The 19,076-nt window shown below is 38.7% G+C and overlaps 1 protein-coding gene and 1 long non-coding RNA gene across 8 annotated transcripts in view; one reads left to right on the forward strand and one right to left on the reverse strand.

Annotated features, from left to right (window-relative positions):
* SEC24D (SEC24 homolog D, COPII coat complex component) overlaps positions 1-19,076 on the forward strand; it is a 116,689-nt gene extending 97,613 nt beyond the window's left edge. For 6 of the 7 annotated variants that reach the window (XM_042870420.1, XM_042870419.1, XM_042870418.1 and 3 more), the window contains 15 exons: positions 1,841-1,979; positions 3,595-3,710; positions 6,494-6,618; positions 8,246-8,437; positions 8,971-9,064; positions 11,333-11,449; positions 11,739-11,909; positions 12,593-12,689; positions 13,340-13,485; positions 15,089-15,227; positions 15,645-15,763; positions 16,934-17,113; positions 17,645-17,836; positions 18,380-18,469; positions 18,916-19,076. In XM_042870420.1, the coding sequence (XP_042726354.1) occupies positions 1,841-1,979; positions 3,595-3,710; positions 6,494-6,618; positions 8,246-8,437; positions 8,971-9,064; positions 11,333-11,449; positions 11,739-11,909; positions 12,593-12,689; positions 13,340-13,485; positions 15,089-15,227; positions 15,645-15,763; positions 16,934-17,113; positions 17,645-17,836; positions 18,380-18,469; positions 18,916-19,056 (2,058 nt within the window). In that variant the 3' untranslated portion in view covers positions 19,057-19,076. The other variant, XM_042870423.1, reaches the window with a different exon arrangement.
* On the reverse strand, positions 5,102-18,011 carry LOC122179541. The gene is made up of 3 exons (XR_006178728.1): positions 15,853-18,011; positions 14,073-14,239; positions 5,102-8,424 (listed from the first exon to the last, which is right to left on the reverse strand). It is a non-coding gene; the product is annotated as an uncharacterized LOC122179541 (long non-coding RNA).

Below are 19,076 nucleotides of genomic sequence, written 5' to 3' on the forward strand. Positions count from 1 at the left end.
GTCACTGGTTTTGGGTTCTGTTTTCTTGAGGCTTTCAGCACATTTTAGTCATGCACAGCACACTGTCTCATTGACTTCAAGTCCATTTGATGCAGAGTTAAATGTGTGTAAATTTCAGTAACCACTGGTGTATGGAGCTCTACAACCACACTGCAAAGATACTTTGTAACAAATAATTAAAAAAAAAAAAAAAAAAAAAAAAACAAGCTGAAGGCAAAAGGAAAATTTTCAGTTCCAAATGTGAAGAAAAAGCATTGGTTTTATTTCCGCTGTCATTAAAAAAAGATAATAGGTTAAATATGTATAAGAGAGTAGACAGGAGTTATTTTAGGGTGTTCTTTATTTCCCTATTGGTTCAGATACTATAATAATATTATCAACAACAGACTAGATCCAGGTCTCATTAAATTAATACTACAGAAAGATAATGAGAAAATTGCCAAGTAATGAGAAAAAACCAGAAGTCTTAAAACTTATTAAGTAATTGTGGCTGGTGAGCAGTCTTTCTAGTCAAGGCGCCTGGGTCTGAAAAATGACCCTGATAGTTTGCCAGCAGACATTATCTGGTAATTTGTGTTAAACTCAATTTTTGTAGAAGGAAGAGTGCAAAGCAGAATGTGACCTCAGTGGAGCAGGAGGGATCACTTAAAACTCGTCTAGCTGAATCTACTCATAGGTATAAGAGCTTTGGAAAATGCATCAAAAGCTTTAAAGAAATAAATGAGTAAAATAATTGCCTCTTACAATATAAACAAACAATAAAATACACGTAAGCAATGAATGCAAGAAGAACATGTATGATTTTGTAGGTAGTCAGAGATTTATGCTCCAATAAAAGATGAAAGTGTATAATGGATGAAATATGACCGTTCTGTGAGAAGAGAGAATAAGTAAAAGTAAAGAAATGCACCTTCCAGTGGAAAAATGTTTGCATTCGAGGGCTGTGTTCTTCCTTGTACCGAGTTCCGTCACGTGGCCCAGCTTTAGGTTCATTTCTTCACTGTCAGAGATTTTTAGTTGAGGTTGAAGAGAGTACGAAAAAGAAGAAAAATACAAAACATGTTTATGCTCTGGAGAGTTTCACAAATAATTGAACAAACTTCTATTTGTGTAGTGCTTTCAAGTATGACTTTTCTAACATAAATTACAATTACAGGAATCTTTGATTGCTGTACAGTTATTACTGAAAGGGGCATCTGGAAAATGTCTTCCATTAGCTGTGCTTTTTGGCAGAGGTTATAAGCAAGCATGGTCAGTGTAATTAAGCTGACAAGTGTTTAAGATACTGTGTTTGTTTACTGCATGTACTCTCCTTCAATAAATATTAGTATGTCTTCTAAATCCTCTACTCTAGCTGGTGACCTTGACAACATTTAAACTGTAGTATAGCATGTAACACAGCTATATGAGGGGCCAGGCAGTTAGCACATCGCTGTTGGCGATAGTCACGTGCAATACATGAGCAGCAACAAATCTCTTTGGGAAAGCTCAGACTGGTAGAGAAGGCAAAATACCTGGACCTCAGTGATTTTTCCCAAGTAAGCTATAAAATTCCTTTGGAGGAAGTCAGCCTGGGGCCCTAAACTTGCAATGCTTACAAAATTTTCTAGGTTTTTGGTGTGGATGTTTTCTTCCTTTTTGTTAAGCATAAAAGTAGGATTTGTGAGAATAAGGCACCCGAGAATCAGTTTTACTGTAGAATTTGGGTACATGCTGGACAGTGATCTCTTAATCAGGTGAAATTTAGCAAGAGTTAAGACTGAGCAGCAGCTTTCTAACTCACTTTATTTGATGTCAAGTTTGCAGTGCTTTTTTTAACTTCATTTACTGTTTTATTTAGACACCTCTTTATGTTGTAAACCATGGTGAGACTGGACCAATCCGATGTAACAGGTGCAAGGCTTATATGTGTCCTTTCATGCAGTTTATTGAAGGTGGTAGAAGATATCAGTGTGGATTTTGCAATTGTATAAATGAAGGTAAGTGATGTTTCTCTGATCTGTGATTCCTGTAAGTCCAGTAAAACTAAAAAGGAACCATACATCTGAAGTGATTTTCTTGACTTGCTGTCATGAAACTGCAGTAAGGAGGCCTATTTCTCAATATCAAAACAAAGCAAAAAACACTTTAAAAAAATTGGAAGCACTTTTTCAATCCAATTTTTAAAAATTTATAAAAAACCAGTGTTGAATTGTGAAGTCCAGTGTGATGTGATCAAAATTTATTTTAAAATACTACATCAACATAGGATACAAGCTGTCTGTATTGCTATCCCAAAGCAACTTTTGTGTAGAAAAATTAAGAAATGTAGATGTTCAGAAAAGACCAAATATTTAGAAGCATGTTAGGCTGTCCGTGGCTGCGGATGCAGCGGTTAAATAAGCTATTAATCTTACTGTGACAACTGTTGGTTTTCACAGAAGATACCATGCCATATTTGTTCAAGTGTGCTGCATGTGACTCATAACTGTTCTTGTGCTCTTGGCTAAATCCCAGCTCTTTGCCAGAAGTAGCCTTTCTAGACATTTGTATCAAGTTGGATTTCCTCAGCTGGATCGCAGTGCTATAGTGCTTTCCCTAATACAGTAATATTTTCAGCTCTGAAACAGGAACCTTGACAGGCTAACTGCAGCTTCTTTTCTGCCCGAGGCTCAGATGTTTGAGCAAGCATAGCAGACAGCAATTTTCAGAGTTTGTTAGCAATTTAAACTTGCATAAAGAGAAATTTGAATGCATTATGAACATTTTAAGAAAGTATCATTTTCGGTTATGCTTTGTATGAGTACAGTGTCCTTTATCCAAGAAGGAAATCACTTGGAAAGAAATAAAATAAAAAATGGAGACCTTAGATGTCCTACAAATTAGGAGGGTGTTCTGTACTTCCCCCCCCCACCGCTTTTGACAGGCACAAATTGTGAAAAATAATTATCCTAAATGTACGTCAATTGAGAAAAAATAAGCTAAAATCCAGATATGACCTTCCCAACTGTGACCAGCCTTCAGACTAACCACATATAAATTGTTGGTGACAAAACCCTTGGTTTCTTAATGTTTGCTTGGGAATTTTGCATCTTTTATCTGTAGCTATAGGAGGTTCCCAGTGCAAAGGACTGAATGCAGTTTGCTGTACAGTAGGCCAGGGATGTGAACGTTGCAGAGTGGTATTTTTACATAAAGCAGCATAGGCTTTTGAAAAAGTGCCATTTTTAACTCCAGTGACTTGAATTTAGCTTTGAGGAGACACTGTCCACTAAGAAAAGAGCCATCGTTTAGCCTGTATCCTGAGGATAGCAGACTCCTGCCTGTGGAGTAACCTGAGTCAGTTTGCTACTTGAACTTAAGGGATACTGTTGACATGTATGGGGGAATATGCCTTGTTCTCCAAATGTAAGAGGACCTGGACTACCAGAATATAGATTTTGTTTTCTCAGATGGATGTAGGGATAAAACCTGGCTGAGTGCTTATGCTCTTCCCTTTCTCAGTAACAGAGAGGGCTACATTACCAGGTCATATGTGTGGAATGGAGTTGTTGGGTTGTTCCCCTCTGCTACAAAACAAAAACTTTTTTTTTCTGTTCTTGTACTGATTTTCAGTGCCTCCATTCTTCTTCCAACATCTGGACCACATTGGCCGGCGGGTAGACCACTATGAAAGGCCTGAGCTATCTCTGGGATCATATGAATATGTTGCTACTTTGGATTACTGCCGAGTGAGTATCTTCAGTGTGCGAATTGTTATGATTTGATGCCAGCACAAACAGAATCCTATAAATACCTACCTTAGAGTAAGCATGCTTAGAGGCTGAAATATCAGCCTGGGAACATTTTAGAAAATGTGCAGATGTGGAGAATTTAAGCTTACGATAATATGATTTGTTCTTTTGTGTGGAAGTATGAATATGAGCCTAGCAAGTAAGAGTAATAAGCAGTGCATCAATGTCCTGGATCACCAGTCCTCAATTGGGATGCTGGTTTGGTCCTAGCAAGTGTGTAGAAGATGTTTTGGGAATACAGATCAAATTCTATTGCACTGTTGCATTTTAACACCATGTCTTCTGTTAATTTTGAGGACAGGCATACACCTAAATTGCCTTCTCAGTGCAAACCTTAGCATGGGAATTTGAATCTTTTCCTGACACGTAGTTTTAGTGTTCTGACCAGTAAGTTACAGTGGAATGGGTTCTGTTTCCTAATACTAAATTACTTAAAAACTTGTTCCAAAGCCCACTCAAGCCATTGGAAATGTTTGTAGTTGATTTTATTAGAGAGCTATATTTGACAATTCCCATAGCATAAATTAGTCAAGCTTTTTGAATTTCCTTACAGAATTTTCCAAAATTCCCAGTGTGGCTTCATCTGCCTGCACTACAGATGTATTTCTTGGTTCTTGCTGAAGTCAGGTAGAATTGTCTTTCTGTCAGTGGAATGAGTTCATGGTAATATTAGGAGAGTAAGTAAGTTGAATCTGACAAAGTCTTGAAGTGTGTGCCAGTAACTTCCTCAGGTGATCAAATTCTTGCTGGTATGAATTAATGAACTGTTGTTGTTCAGTTCTGCTTTCTCGCAGGGATACTGCTCTAAAATCCAATGAAATAGCTGAGATTGCTTCTATGGATTCCATTGAGATCTGGGTTAAACCCCAGATCACAAGATGGCAACTCAGTGACAGTAGTGGGCATTACATGTGTAGCATGAGGGATACCCAGTTACATGTAGCTCCATCAGTGTTGGTTCAGCTTTGCTGATTTCTGCAGCTAGACTTTTGAAAGCGTGTGTACTAAGTAGCTTTGTGCCAGCTTTAGTTCTTCTCTCCTCTGGAGTTGTAACCCTGCATGACACATTCACCAGCACAGTGACTTTCGGCATATAGTTCAAATCAGGGAGTTTCTGTGATAAATCATCCACTGTGGTTTGTCTTCATTTTGCAAAAGCCTGTTTCACAGATGAAGTAGAATGTTAGAAAAAAAGAATTTGTTACAAAATTAGCACACACAGTGGAAATGCTAAGTTTTAGAGAAGTTAACATTAAAGTTAGAAACGTTTAATTCTTTTGTAAATCAGTTTAAGACCAAAACTGAAAAATCATTTCCTCTTGCGCTTATCAAATGACAAGGATGAACAGCTACAAAAAATGTTAACAAATAACAGCTGTTCTGCATTATTGTGCTCCTGCTAAGCGGATGTGGCAAGAGCACAAGTTCTCATTTCAGCCATATATTTGTCAGAAATTATGCAGGGATTCTTTACAAACAGCAGCGTGCTATGAGAAATTTCATAGTGTTTGATACGGTTTATGAAACTAGAATCCAAATACAGAAGACAGAAGAGCTTTTAAAAATACTGTCTGGTTTTAGTTGACAAGAGTTAATCTTGATTTACATGATTCATATGAGGTGAGATCAAGGGTATAATGATTAGCGTTAAGTGTTCCGAGACTACAGTAAGTCATAATTCAAAGGACAGACGATTTTTTTCTTACACAAAGTTTTCTGAAGTCTATTTGTTGCAAGTGTGGTTGGTTAGTGGTCAGAAGTCTTTACATGAAGGCTATGAAGCACCGCATGTAGCAATAATGGAAGGGTTGTCCTGAGATCAACACCAACTAATAACTGCATTGTCTCAGTGACGTAGGCTTGCCACAAGACTAATATCACTTTTCCTACCAATGATGGCTACTGTTGCTGTCTACGCTCTGTATGATCTTCCTCTCCTGGGTCCATCTGTAAGCATGACATGGCTTTATTTAAAACTAAAACCAAAACCTTCATCATCGTATTACTTACAGAATATTGTGACAGTGTCGTACACTTTGTGTGCGTTTACATAAGACTGTGGCTAAGAAGCTGTGCCCAAAGGAGTCCATACCAGCCCACGTCAGTGCTGCACATGTAGCAGTTGCATACTGTGAACATGATGCTCTCATGCTTTAATTATCTTAGAGAAGACCAGCTTATTCCTGAAAACACAGCTTTCTTAGCTGTTCAGAACGCACTGGGGCATGAGAAAGCAAGACAGCCAGCCAGACAGGATGCAGATGATCAATGCTTAGTACTGCTAAGGACTGAGATATTCTATTTCTGGTTCAATACTTGGGTCGTGTTTTCTGTTTCCAGAATGGTTAGAAATCACTTAACAAAACCAAATTGAAATATTCCTATTAGCAAGATTATTGTGTGTAAAAATCCAAAGACAAATTTGTTTAAATAACTGAATTCCATTAGAAGATGTTAGTATTAAAACAATTAAACAGTTTAATCAACTGTTGCCCTTTAAATACTGTGTGCTAGTAGGATGCTACTTTCTGGTCATACTGTTTTATTCCAAGGGTGGACCTTACCAATCCATCATCTTTCTGTCATGATTACTATTTTTAATCCACAGCATTCTTCAGATGACTGAACACTGTAGGTAGATTGCCTTACTGTACCATTTGCAAATCTTTTTTGACGGGGCACTGTCTAATTTTCCCTGTTAATGGTATTTTTTTCTGTAGAATAACAAGCCTCCAAATCCACCTGCTTATATCTTCATGATTGATGTATCATACAGAAATATAAACAGTGGCCTTGTTAAACTCATATGCGATGAGCTGAAGACTCTTCTCGATAAACTTCCCAGGTAAAGAAACATAAATGTGTTTGGCTTAACTTCCTGTGCTACAGTTATCATGCAGCTGTGCGGGAATTCAGGAAAGCAGGAAATGTCACAATTTACAATACAAGCATTTTATAGGTGACAGTGACCAAATGTTAGTTTGTTAATTTTAACATTGCTGGCAATTTTTGAGAATCTTAAATTGATGTCTGGGTTTACTGCTGTGCAAACAGAAAGCATCTGTTGAACTGATTGCACATGCAGCATTCTTTCTTTTCCTTTCGTGCAGTGAACTCTAGTGGTGTTATTAATGAAATCCCAGCTTGTAGTTTTGACTTGCTGCAGTTCCCATGCTGGGAATTCACCCTGTGCTCAGATTTCTGGGAGTCCAAATTCTTTAAGAGAAAAGAATTCTTGGTATCAAAGCAATATGAAAAGGGGCACTGCTATAAAGATGCGTGGCAGAGAAGCCTGGAAGAGGATGAGGATTGAGAAGTTAAAACTAGCAAATGGATTGAGCCAGGTGGCTCCAAGACCTCTTGCTCAGAGGGTTTTGTTCTTTTGCAGACTTGTAGCACAGCAGAAAACACAGTGTTTGCTTGCTTGAAATGTTAAGATAAACATTTTCAAATTTACTTATTCTAAACCAGGAGCCTGACTATTTAGAGATAGATTTAGAAACGCATGTATAGAAATTATGCCCACGAGCTCAGAAAGTCAGGCTAACTAGTTGTGCCAGTGTGATTTTTAGACACATAACTTAAAAACATTTGAACATGTGTGATACTGAGATCTCATTTTGAGACTTGAAGAACAGTGTTGTGTGTTGGCTGCACAGGTAAGCAGCTGCTGTGTTTGCAACTGATCTTTAAAATTATGAAGAAAAATGGGGCTGTGCAAAGCGTGCAGACCATCACAGATCAGAGTGCTGTTAAAATTGTCCTAGAGGCAATGCTATGTAAGAATGCTATGTAAGAACTCTGGGACCAGTGGATGATGCAGCTATTTCTCTTGTGAGTAAGAAAGTGCTGTATGTCCTGAGTTCCTGAATGATCTCTGTTAATAGTGTCACTAAGAAAATAGTAGTGTCTGAGTGCTTGAAGTGTTCAGAAAAGTGCACTCAGAAGTTATACCTCTTAGTGAGTTGTAGAGTATCTTGGAGAAATTATTTAAAATACTTCTTTATGGAATGTTTTCAATATAGAATATTGATTTCTCTTAGATCAGAGCAGCCCCTTTCTCATCCAGCACAGTCTCCATAAAACAGTCGTGGATTAACATTCCGTATTGACGTGAATATTGAAAATTATAGATGAGAAAAATCTTTTCCCTCCCAAGCTGAATTTTTTTTGATGAAACTTGTGAAACTAACAGAAGGTGCTACTGCACATGTAATTGGGACCAATTTTTTTAATAGGATCACCTTTTGCTACACTGAGGGCTGTAAACCTGGGAAGGGTGCAATTAATACTAATAGCGATGCTGCTGCTAATCGCAGAGTAGCTCCTGCTTAGAGGAGGGATAATTAATTACATCTTCTTGGTGGTTGTTCTCCTTGTTGCACCTGATACAGCCAGCCATCTGCAGCAGCCTTGCATTTCAAGGCCAGAGTTTCAAAGTTGTAACTGTCGTTTTTTAATTTTTCTCACAGAGAAGAACAGGAAGAATCCTCAGCAATTCGAGTTGGTTTTGTCACTTACAACAAGGTCCTCCACTTCTTTAATGTGAAAAGTAACTTAGCTCAGCCTCAGATGATGGTGGTCTCAGACGTTGGAGAAGTTTTTGTTCCTTTGCTGGATGGCTTCCTTGTTAACTTCCAGGAATCACGATCTGTTGTTAACAAGTAAAGTACAATTATTCCATATCTGAATAAGATCTAGATGCTATAATAAGCACTTTTTTCTTTTAGCTAGTTGTCTTGGAGAGTCTGGGCAACAAGCATGTGCTTGTTGAAATGCTTCAGAAGTCACTGGATGCTTGAAGTCCTGCATTTCCCTCTCTGAGGCAAAGCGAAAGTGCTATCAACTCCACAATGCTGAATTTGGAAGCCTATTTAGGCCAGCTCTAAACCATGCATCATTAGCTGTGCCATTTCAAAAACGGGAGAGAGCTGTGCCTTTGTGCCACGTTGCATGTTTTTCCTTCTATGTATGTGATCAGTACCTTAATGTGTAATCCTTTATGTTGTCAGCTTTGGAGTAATGCAATTCAGTAGAACTTTAAAATTCAAAACGAGATTGAACAATCAAAATTCTTTTTTAATTTGCTTGGAAAAGATGAAAAACATCTTCCTCTGTGAAGACGTGGTCTGGTACATTTTGGGGGGTTATCAAAAATACTAAGCAGTTGAGACATTCATCCTTTCCTCTTCTGTAGCTTGTTGGACCAGATTCCTGAAATGTTTGCAGACACTAATGAGAGTGAGACCATCTTTGCTCCTGTTATCCAGGCTGGCATGGAGGCGCTAAAGGTTAGAATGTTCCTCTCTCAAACAGAAGCAGCTCTTTAATTAGGACTGGGCTTGATAAGCTACCTAAATTCCATTTGCTGAAGGGCAGTAATGAGTCCTCCTACAAACTGCAATGGAAAAGAGAAAAATGACTGTTTCCAGCATTGATGTTCCATTATTCTAACAGCACATATGAACTTTCTTAGTTGAAATGAAAACACTGATTGGCACATCTGTTTTCAAATTCTTCTCGAGGAAAACAGGTCCCACAAGAGTCTGTTCCATATTGGAAGGATGTTTAGGGAAAGATGGAGAGCAGGAGCTCTTTTTTTTGTTCAGTATTTGAGCGAGAAAAAGGTGTTTAGTTACTACAAAATCATTAGATACTTGGGATGTTTGCACAGATTTGTTGTCTCTGTATGTTTGAATGGCAGATTAAGAACTGGAGTAAGATACAGCAGCTTTATTCTGCCTATTCTCCAGCTTCTGCTGACTTTGTACAAAATGAGGTATTTATGACTACAGAATTGAGTGGGGAGTGGGAGGGTTTCTACTGAACTGCCAGCTTCTCACAGCATGCATACATCTGAAAATGAAACTGTGGATCAAATGCATCCCCAGCAGCTTTCTGTATGTCGGGGATAGCCCTCGAAATGCTGACATTTCTGTGGAGTTCTGCCATTAAAAGAATGACACCACAAGATTTGTAGGGACAGAAAAACAGCCAGAGTTGTTTTCCAGTCGCTGATTTATCTGTGAGCTGTGTACAAACAAATCACAAACTGTGAGTAAAGAAGTCTGTTATACCAAAATTACACAGCATTTCTCAAACTTGTTTCCTAAATATTTATTTTCTTCTTATTCATAGTAGCAGAAGGTGTATGTGCAGAACATTTGGTTACCAATTCTATCAAAATGCTCTTTCTTGGTATTTGACCTCTGCAAAACAAACTTAAATGTGAATTCTCTTTTACTGCTGCTCCTAAAAGTTGTCAAGTAAGCTTTTTTATTAAACTCAGCACTTGAAAGTGATAATTTGCAAGGATGTTCACTGTAAATTACGAATACGCACATACATGTGTTCAAGAAAGCTAATCTTGTCTCAAAAGAATGAAATGGATTCTATTGCTCTTCAGTATCAATGCATTTTTTGAAATGGTAATTTGAGACAGTTTCCCAAAAATTCCTGATGGATGTTACTAGTAATGGGTGTGTGCTCAGTCAGTCACTCTTTACAGAAGGCTTTGTAGAAGTTACCAAAAAAAAAACCTGGTGTTCGTAATTAAAAACTACAATGCTTGAACTAGTAGGGGTGAAATTTCATCTCTGTTAAAAGTAAGATACTGTCTTTGATTGCATTTCTGCCATAGCAAACAAATTTCTACTTTTCCCAGAAGAATGCCATGGCGTATTTTGAGATGTGGACTAATCTTGTGCGCATCTTTAGATCTGGAGGGGAAAGAGTCCCGAAGCAGAGTAGTGTCGGTAGTCTCAGGTATTGCATTTTTAAACTAGATGTGTTGGTAAGCCTGGAGCAGGAAAAGAACAATTACTCCCTTTCCTTCTTCTTTCCTTTCACCCAGTTTAATGCTCAACGAGTTCAGGTGCCAATTAGCGATCTCAATAACGAGTGAAAAACTATTTCTTAAATTTTGGTGGAAAAGTTTGTTACAGTACATAGGTGCCTACGGTACTGCTGCTGTTCTCTGGAATTCAGGTTTTCCTGTCAGCAGATTGCCATCCCAGTTAGCAAATATCATTGCCTCATTATAGCTGTCGATAAGAATTGAAAACTTCGGCTAAAATTGGTATTCACTTTGTTTCTTCGTGAAAGGAGAAGTGCAGCACAAGTTCTGCTGCTTCTATTTTTAGTGTAGGTTTGAATGCAGAATCTTGTACAGGAGGGTAGTTGTCACTCTTTAAAAACACAATGACCTGAACTGAAATAAATGTATTTTCTGTTAAATTACATTTCCTTTTAATTAATTGTATCTAATTTAAAATCCTGTAGGAGAGGTACTTCTTGTACTCATTGAGATTTTAGCTTCCTATGCAGAAATTACTGTTCTAATGCATCATCCAGCACATCTGTGTTAGACTACATTATTTACTGACATAAAATTCCCAGCTTTGGGAATCCATCAAGTGTAAAGACTCCAAATGAATTATTTAGCTCTGAAGAACCTTTGCAAGAAATGTTACTGTTCTAAGAGAAACAAGAGAGTCTGAAAACTAGGCTTGTTAATCTCAGCAGTAGATTCAATGCCTATATGGGTGTCTTTGTAACAGGCTGCAGAATGTGCTGGGAAACTGTTTATCTTCCACTCTTCATTGCCAACTGCTGAAGCACCGGGAAAACTGAGAAACAGAGATGACAAAAAGCTACTCAACACAGATAAAGAAAAGGTATTTATATGTATAAAGGAAATCCTCATTTATAAAGGAAATGCAGATAATTCCACCCATCAAGTCTGCTACCTACCCGTTCAGTGAGTTAGTTCAGTAAGAATATGAAGTTTTTGATGCATATGCATATCAGTGGAACGTATGGGCAGGGGCAGTGTGGATTTATTCAGATCCACATCTTCTCACTTGAAACTTCCATCATTTTTATTTTTCAGGAGGACATTTGGATTGTGAGTGGTTGCCAACAGTATCTAATGTTACTGCATTTCTGTTTTTTAATTTCGTGCAGACACTCTTCCAGCCTCAGGTGAACTGTTACGAGTCCTTAGCCAGAGACTGCGTGGCTAATGGCTGCTGCGTGAATTTGTTCCTCTTCCCAAATCAGTATGTGGACATAGCTTCCTTGGGTCTTGTCACCATGTACACTGGAGGCACACTGTACAGGTACAACAATTTCCAGGTAAGTGGTGCAAGTTCCCAACTTGTCAGCTAGTAACAGCTGGGGACTGCTTGTTTTTATTTCAAAGTCTTTTTTGGCAGTTTATCTGTAAACTGTAAAGTAACCATAGAAAATTTACTTAGCAGAAATGGCAGGTCATGCTAAAACTGAAGTGCTGAAATTGTAATTTTACTTTTGTATAGATTGGTCGGCACCTTAAAATTGAATTGACTTACCTAAGTATGCTGACATCTGCAGGGAAGTCCATTACTCTGTACCTTTAGATAAAAATGCTTGCAATAAAGACCAAAATAAAGTCACAACACTACTTGTTTGTTTTAAATGTCAGGGAAATATTTATGGGAAATACAGGACTTCCCTTGTGTCAGGAGCTGAGCGACAGGAGCATTTTTTGTAAAGTGCACAAGGCTACTCTAATTCTTAAGGCCATACCATATAAACTTAGCTTGGATGGACATTACTGGAGATAGGTGTGACTGAACAGAAACTCTGCATGTCTAAGCCTGGTGATGAACTGATGGATACTTGCACAGCTCTGTTCCTGTTAATAACGTCTCTATTAAAGGAAAAGAGAGATGTAATCCTGAACAGATGTGATGTCAGGGAGGGGGAGTGTTGGGTTTCTGCTCGTTTGCTGCCACCCAGTGGTGAACTGCAACTGTTCATTTGCTTCACCTTTCTAGCTCATTTCTGATAGCCCGCAGTTCCTAACTGACCTCAGGAGGGACATTGAGAAAAAGACGGGATTTGATGCAATAATGAGGGTTCGAACAAGTACAGGTAATGGTACCCGTTGGGAATCAAAATAAATATGAGATAAATATTTATGAGAATTCTAAGTAATACAGTGCAAGAAGTGTATACAAACTTGTAACAGCAGGCTGCCCATTTTATCTTCATTGTGTACCTTTTGGAAAGTACAGACTGAGAAAATGGCTGTGTATCCCCTTACTGTGTACGTCTACGCAAATTTGCCAGTCAGTCCTGATCATTGTGCATGCAGCCTAAAATGCAAAGCTGGTTTGCCCAAAGTGTGGTTTGCCCAAAGCTTACATGTGTTTTCATTTTCTAAATACTTCAAATTAAAGTAATGCTTCTGCTTTTTGACCATTAGTTCTTACTTTCAAATGCAAGTATTTGGGGAGAGCATAAACACACTGAGTGGCCCAGTGAGTAATGCCAAAGGCTCTGGGGGTCCCTGAGTCACTGCGCTCCTCGATGGCCCACACAGATTCACTTCTTCTCCTACCCAATGGAGAGAAAATGCCACCAGCAAGGAAGATTGGTGGGCACTGCACCCCTGAGGCGGCACACCCTTGAGGGAAAATAGTTGGTGTTTCATTAAGTAAAATTGAAGTTAGAAAACAGTATCCTTTTTATTTGTAAATTGTAAAAGGATGTTGTGTGCTTGCTTTTTCATCTGGCTGTAGGCTTCAGGGCTACTGACTTCTTTGGGGCTATTTACATGAACAACACTACAGATGTAGAAATGGCAGCAGTTGACTGTGACAAGGCTGTGACAGTAGAGTTCAAACATGACGACAAACTGAATGAGGACAGTGGAGCCTTAATTCAGGTAAAAATGCATTGTGTCATTTATTGACACTGTGAGCAAGATTTTTTTTTTTAGTATGACTGCAAAATGTTACACTGTAGGACTGATGGGAGTGATGCATAGCGTGCACATTTGCTGGTGTTGTAGTACCACTAATAATGTTTAATTAACTCGCCAAAGAATGCTACCTTGAAATGCCAGGCTGTTTCAAAGCTAGTGAAACCTGTATTTCCCTTCTCATTCCACAATATGGGATCCCAGCAGTTCCTGGAAATGTAAATTGGGCAATAATTAAAACTGACCTTTCTGTGCCTGAATTGCCAGTGCTTGAGATACACTCATACCTAGCAGAAGATTCATCCTAACCATTATCAGATAATGCGAGGTTGCTGTGTACTGTTCTAGATGTTTTGTCATGACCTCATGACCTTTTGCTATTTTAATGACAGAAAATGTTTCAGCTTGAAAAGTTTCACAAAAACTGTAGAATTATCTGAACTTTTGTTTTTAAGCTCCTTAGCTTTTATCATGCTCCCAGGTTAGCAGTTAATCCTTGTATGAATACAGCACTGTGAAACATCCACTTTGGGGTGTCTGATGTCACTTACTGGAGACCTGGTGTAGCAGCGATGACGGAAAAAGTGCTTGGCGTATGGATGTTGCAGTAGGGTTGTTGAGAGTTTCATATGAGAGTTTCTTGTGGAAGATGCAGTGCAAAGCTGACCAGTTAGTTTAGCTGCAGTTGGTGTTATGCCCTGCATGTTTTGGCTTGTATCTGCAGACAAGGTGATGAAATTAGTTTTAATTGTGGTAGGAAACAAACATGTGCCAGGCAGATGCATGCAGTACCAGTGAAATGTTAGCAGTTGGGAAATCTTGAGTGCAGTTCCTTTACTTTTCATTCTTGTGAAGTTTTCCTACATGCTAACATTATATAAAGGTAGAATTGAAGTCATAAGCAATTTCTTCAGTCATCCCTCAAATTTTACTATCTAAGACAATGGAACAGGCAAGATATAAGGGTGGATATAATAGGACCCCACTTAGGCTTACCAAGATTAGCAAGTTTTTCTTCGTCGCTTTTGACAAAAGCTAAGATGAGCAGAGTACGTCTCAGCAAGCTTCTGATCTCTGATACAGTGTGTTTTCAGCTGCATTTCTTTGGGACATTTTTCTTGATGGCATATTCAGGTTTGGTGTACAATGAAGTGGTCTCTTGTTTTCAGATGATACCAGCAGAGCGTAGCATGAGAAAGCACTAAGCCTTCCCGACAGCCATCATTATTGTCATACTTTTAAGACTAATAACTTTATAACGCATTTACACGTCTAATATATTTACATAAAATTTTGAATCTGTTGCTCCTTTGGTTCAATAGTACTGAAGCAGCACCAAAAAGCCAGGCTGTTCCTCAAAAGTAATTCTGTGCCTTTTGTAGGCAGCTCTTGCATGATGATTATTATAATTTTTATTATCACATTACGATCATAATTATATTATAAATCCTATAATAGTAATAATATAAATCATAAAATAGTTACGATTATTATATGGTTTATATTATGAATATTATGATTTTTGTTTTAACATCGCAATGAAAGATATCTGGCTCCTCTGTTGCAGTGTGCTGTCCTCTACACATCAGTAAGTGGGCAAAGACGACTTCGCATACACAACATAGGCTTAAATTGTAGCACCCAGTTAGCTGATGTCTACAAGACTTGTGAGACCGATGCACTTATCAACTTCTTTGCTAAATCAGGTAAAGTCAGAATAAGTTGTTTGTTTTTTTTCTTCTCTAAGCTGGGAATGAAAGGAGGTGGAGTGATACCTAGTGGGAAGTCATTTGTAACTTGCTACTGACATCTCCCTTAAGAGCGACAACATTGGAAAGAGAACTAGATCGTAAATTTTAGATATATGTGTCCCAAAAGAAATGCCTGGGAAGGCTCTTAGAAACAGGTAATGCACAAAAGTGTATAGGCACAGTATTATTTTGTTAGAATTTTTGTTTGGTTTGAGGTGGGTTTGTTGTTGTTGTTTTTTGTGAAAATTAATAAATTCTCTAACATGCTTTAAGAGCCAGAAAACAATGGCCATAGACATAAGAACTTTGCATTTGTTGTGCAAACAAGTAACAGAACCTGTATCAGGCTCTTCTGTTCTTCTGTCTTTGTAGCCTTTAAAGCTATCCTAAGCCAACCACTGAAGGTTGTCAGAGACATCCTGGTCAGTCAGACAGCACACATGCTGGCGTGCTACAGGAAGAACTGTGCCAGCCCCTCAGCAGTGAGCCAGGTAAAGATCTCCCCATGTCAGCCCCTCTATGCAACAACCACGCTTGCACCACCAGCAGTACCAGAAAAGAATATTTCAGACATACATACTTTTTGTTTTCTTTCAAATATGATGACAGTGGGATGCAGTGGTAGCAACATACAGAGGCTGTTGTTTTGGGATGAATGACAGTGCTGCAGAGGAAGGTGACAGCTGTACCACAGAGATGCCAAAGCCTTTTCTTCCTGGTAGAATTACATGCTAACTCTTAGAAGCTTTCACTTTTTTCTTCCATTCCTGCAACAATTGTAGTGGTCTGATTTTTTGACATGTAACAACTGTTACTGTCAAAAGACAGAGATAACCCAGTTAGCATCCTGAATTTGCGTATAGATATATCAAGAATGCACTACTGCTAAAAATCTGACATTGAGACAGGAACATACTCCTACCAAAAAAAAATCTATGGTGATTAAAATATGACTTCTTAATTCCTTTATTTACCAGCAGGCAGTAAGAAGCTGTGGGTCCCTCATTACTTTTGTTCCACACTACTTGAAAATTCTCTCAAATGAAGACACCTCTTATTTTCAAATGCTGTCACATTTAGTAATCTACTCACTCTTTTTACAAATTCAGAGCATTTGGGGGTGTCACAAAACTAACAAACAGTAAGGTAAGGTGCTTTCAAATCCTTTTAGCAGCTGTTCCTGACACAAACCTTGTTCCAGTTCAAAGGACAATCCTCATCTTTGACTTGAACTGAACTCAAATCCCATAAACCTTCAACTTCTGTTTTTCTTACAGCTCTCACAATACTCCGTCTCCCTTCTGGATTTTGAGGTGCTGCAAAAGTGGCTTCTTCCTCACTTTTCTGAACTTCAACTGGCAATTTTCTACTTCAGTACTGAGGTTAATAGCGAAGGACTCCCAACAATATTGGAGGCTTTCAATTTACACTGTTTCCTTTAGTCTCCTTTAAACTATGTTTTCCAATTAGGCTTTTGTGTACTATTTAATGCTTCTAATAATCACAAGCCTGGGCAATGAATTATTTCTCTCAGTGAAGACCAAGTGTTAGAACGCCAGTGAGGTACTTATTGTGAAAGAAAACAATTATTAGCTTGAAAGACCAGCTGTCATTCCCCAGCACATGGGAGATATTAAATAAAAGCCTCCTCTGCCTCTCAGCTCATCCTTCCAGACGCAATGAAGGTGCTGCCAGTGTACATGAACTGTCTGCTGAAGAGCACTGTGCTGACTGGCAGACCAGAAATTCCAACTGATGAGAGGGCGTACCATCGACAACTGGTCATGTCTATGGGAGTAGCTGATACACAGCTGTTCTTCTATCCCCAGCTTCTGCCGATAGTAAGTATGTTATCTGCACATCTGTTAGCTGTCGGTAAAACTGTTTTCATTTTAAATTGCTGTGATGTTTTCAACTGTAAAGATGTAGATTTTCTCTGTGCCACGCAGCTGCTACATGGCCAAGCTGGATTAGTTTTTTTAAAGGGAAGTAGTTGCTAGCTGAACTAAAAGTAGGAGGGAAGAACCCCTAGTTTAAAGAAAACAGGGAAGTAACATGATCCGTCACTGCCACCAGCATCCTCTCATAACTCCACTGTATGCTTAACATGAGCCTGGTTTTTGAGCTGGCTAATAAAAAATGCCAGCTTTAGTCAAGCTCGAGCCTGGTGTGCTCAAGCTTCATATTTGTGGAGAGGTGCTCTTTAGCACGTAATGTACGAATTGAAAAAGAAGTGACTCCTGATTTCCTCCATCTGGAAAGGAACCACTAAGGTGTAATAAACCTGTTGTTATTACTTTTCAATGTCTAGTTAGAGCATCGCTCACCTTGAAGTCCCCATGTTTGCAACTTACGCACATTTTGCCCTACAGCACAACCTGGATTTGAAGAGCGACGCTGTGCCAGCTGCAGTGCGCTGCTCTGAGGAGCGTCTCTCAGAAGGAGGGGCCTTCATTCTGGCCAATGGTCTGAGCATGTTCCTGTGGCTGGGGGTCAGCACGCCCCCTGAACTCATCCAAGGGCTTTTCAATGTGCCGTCTTTTGCACACATCAGCACAGAAGCTGTGAGTATATGGAGGGAAAACAGTCCATTTTTCAGAACTCATGATTTTGGAAGGCCAGGCCACTGATTAGCGAAACGACTGAGGGAACTTGGAGCATTCATCATTCAACTATAAGCACAAATGGGTGCCAGCAGAAGCTGTTAACACACCAAAAGTAATGCATAAAAGCTCATAAACTATCGACAATTCCAAGACAGCTTTCACAAAGTTTTCAGAGAATCTTAAACTTATGTTATGACATATTAAAATCCTACTGAATATGCATTGGTGAAACTGCAACAAAGCATTCTATGGTAGCTAAAGCTTCTCCTGTAGCCTGAACTTTTCCTGATAATGAATTTTAATGTAGTGATTATTTTAAACTCAAAAATGGCTTAAAGACTGATTGGTTATTCTAGAAGCTTTCCCAAAGGAGATAAAGCATTACCCAGGTTAGAATGACACCCACAGTAATACACATCATAAATACCAGCAGCTAGTCTTGTACAAATTGTTAATGCGACTGGAAAGTAACAACCAACCTGTGATGCTTCATTCTAACAGACATTACTGCCTGACCTGGCCAATCCCTACTCTAAGAAAATTAAGTCAATAGTGGAGCACATCCAGAACCAGAAGCCCTACACTATGAAGGTAAGAGTTTTCTCAGTGTCAGCCTGTTCCTCACAGCTGTTCAGAAGAACATTACAAGCTGTGATAGATTTTCTTGTAGTTGTGAAAGGCTTTTTACATACCAGGAATCTCCAAATATGCCACTGAATTCCAGCATGCATTCTAGGCAGAAGCATCTCAAACGTACTTAATTTAATAACTGTTACTTAATTATCCATTCAGGATTTTCAGAACTACCCTGAAAAGTCAGTTTTTTTCTGCAAACCTTCCTTCACACTGGCTCTTGGTTTCACATAAGTTGCTCTCCTGTGTTTCTAAGTACAGCTACTGAAATGTCATTACCAATGTATTGTTGTTTTTTGTCTTTTTTTGGTTTTCCTTCAGTAGCATTCCATAGTAGGTAGAGGAAAATGGTACTGCTACTTACTGTGATGGTATCCTAGAAATATGTACGTCTCTCTTTTCAGCTGATGATAGTGAAACAACGGGAGCAACCAGAGATGCTATTCCGGCAGTTCCTCGTAGAAGACAAGAGTATTCATGGAGGAGCTTCTTACGTGGATTTCTTATGCTGTGTTCACAAAGAGATCTGCCAGCTTCTCAATTAAAGAAACTTGAGTATATATAA

This window comes from Lagopus leucura, unplaced genomic scaffold, assembly GCF_019238085.1.
Source record: "Lagopus leucura isolate 7727_CA_CO unplaced genomic scaffold, USGS_WTPT01 Super-Scaffold_100004, whole genome shotgun sequence".
NCBI classification, from domain to species: domain Eukaryota; kingdom Metazoa; phylum Chordata; class Aves; order Galliformes; family Phasianidae; genus Lagopus; species Lagopus leucura.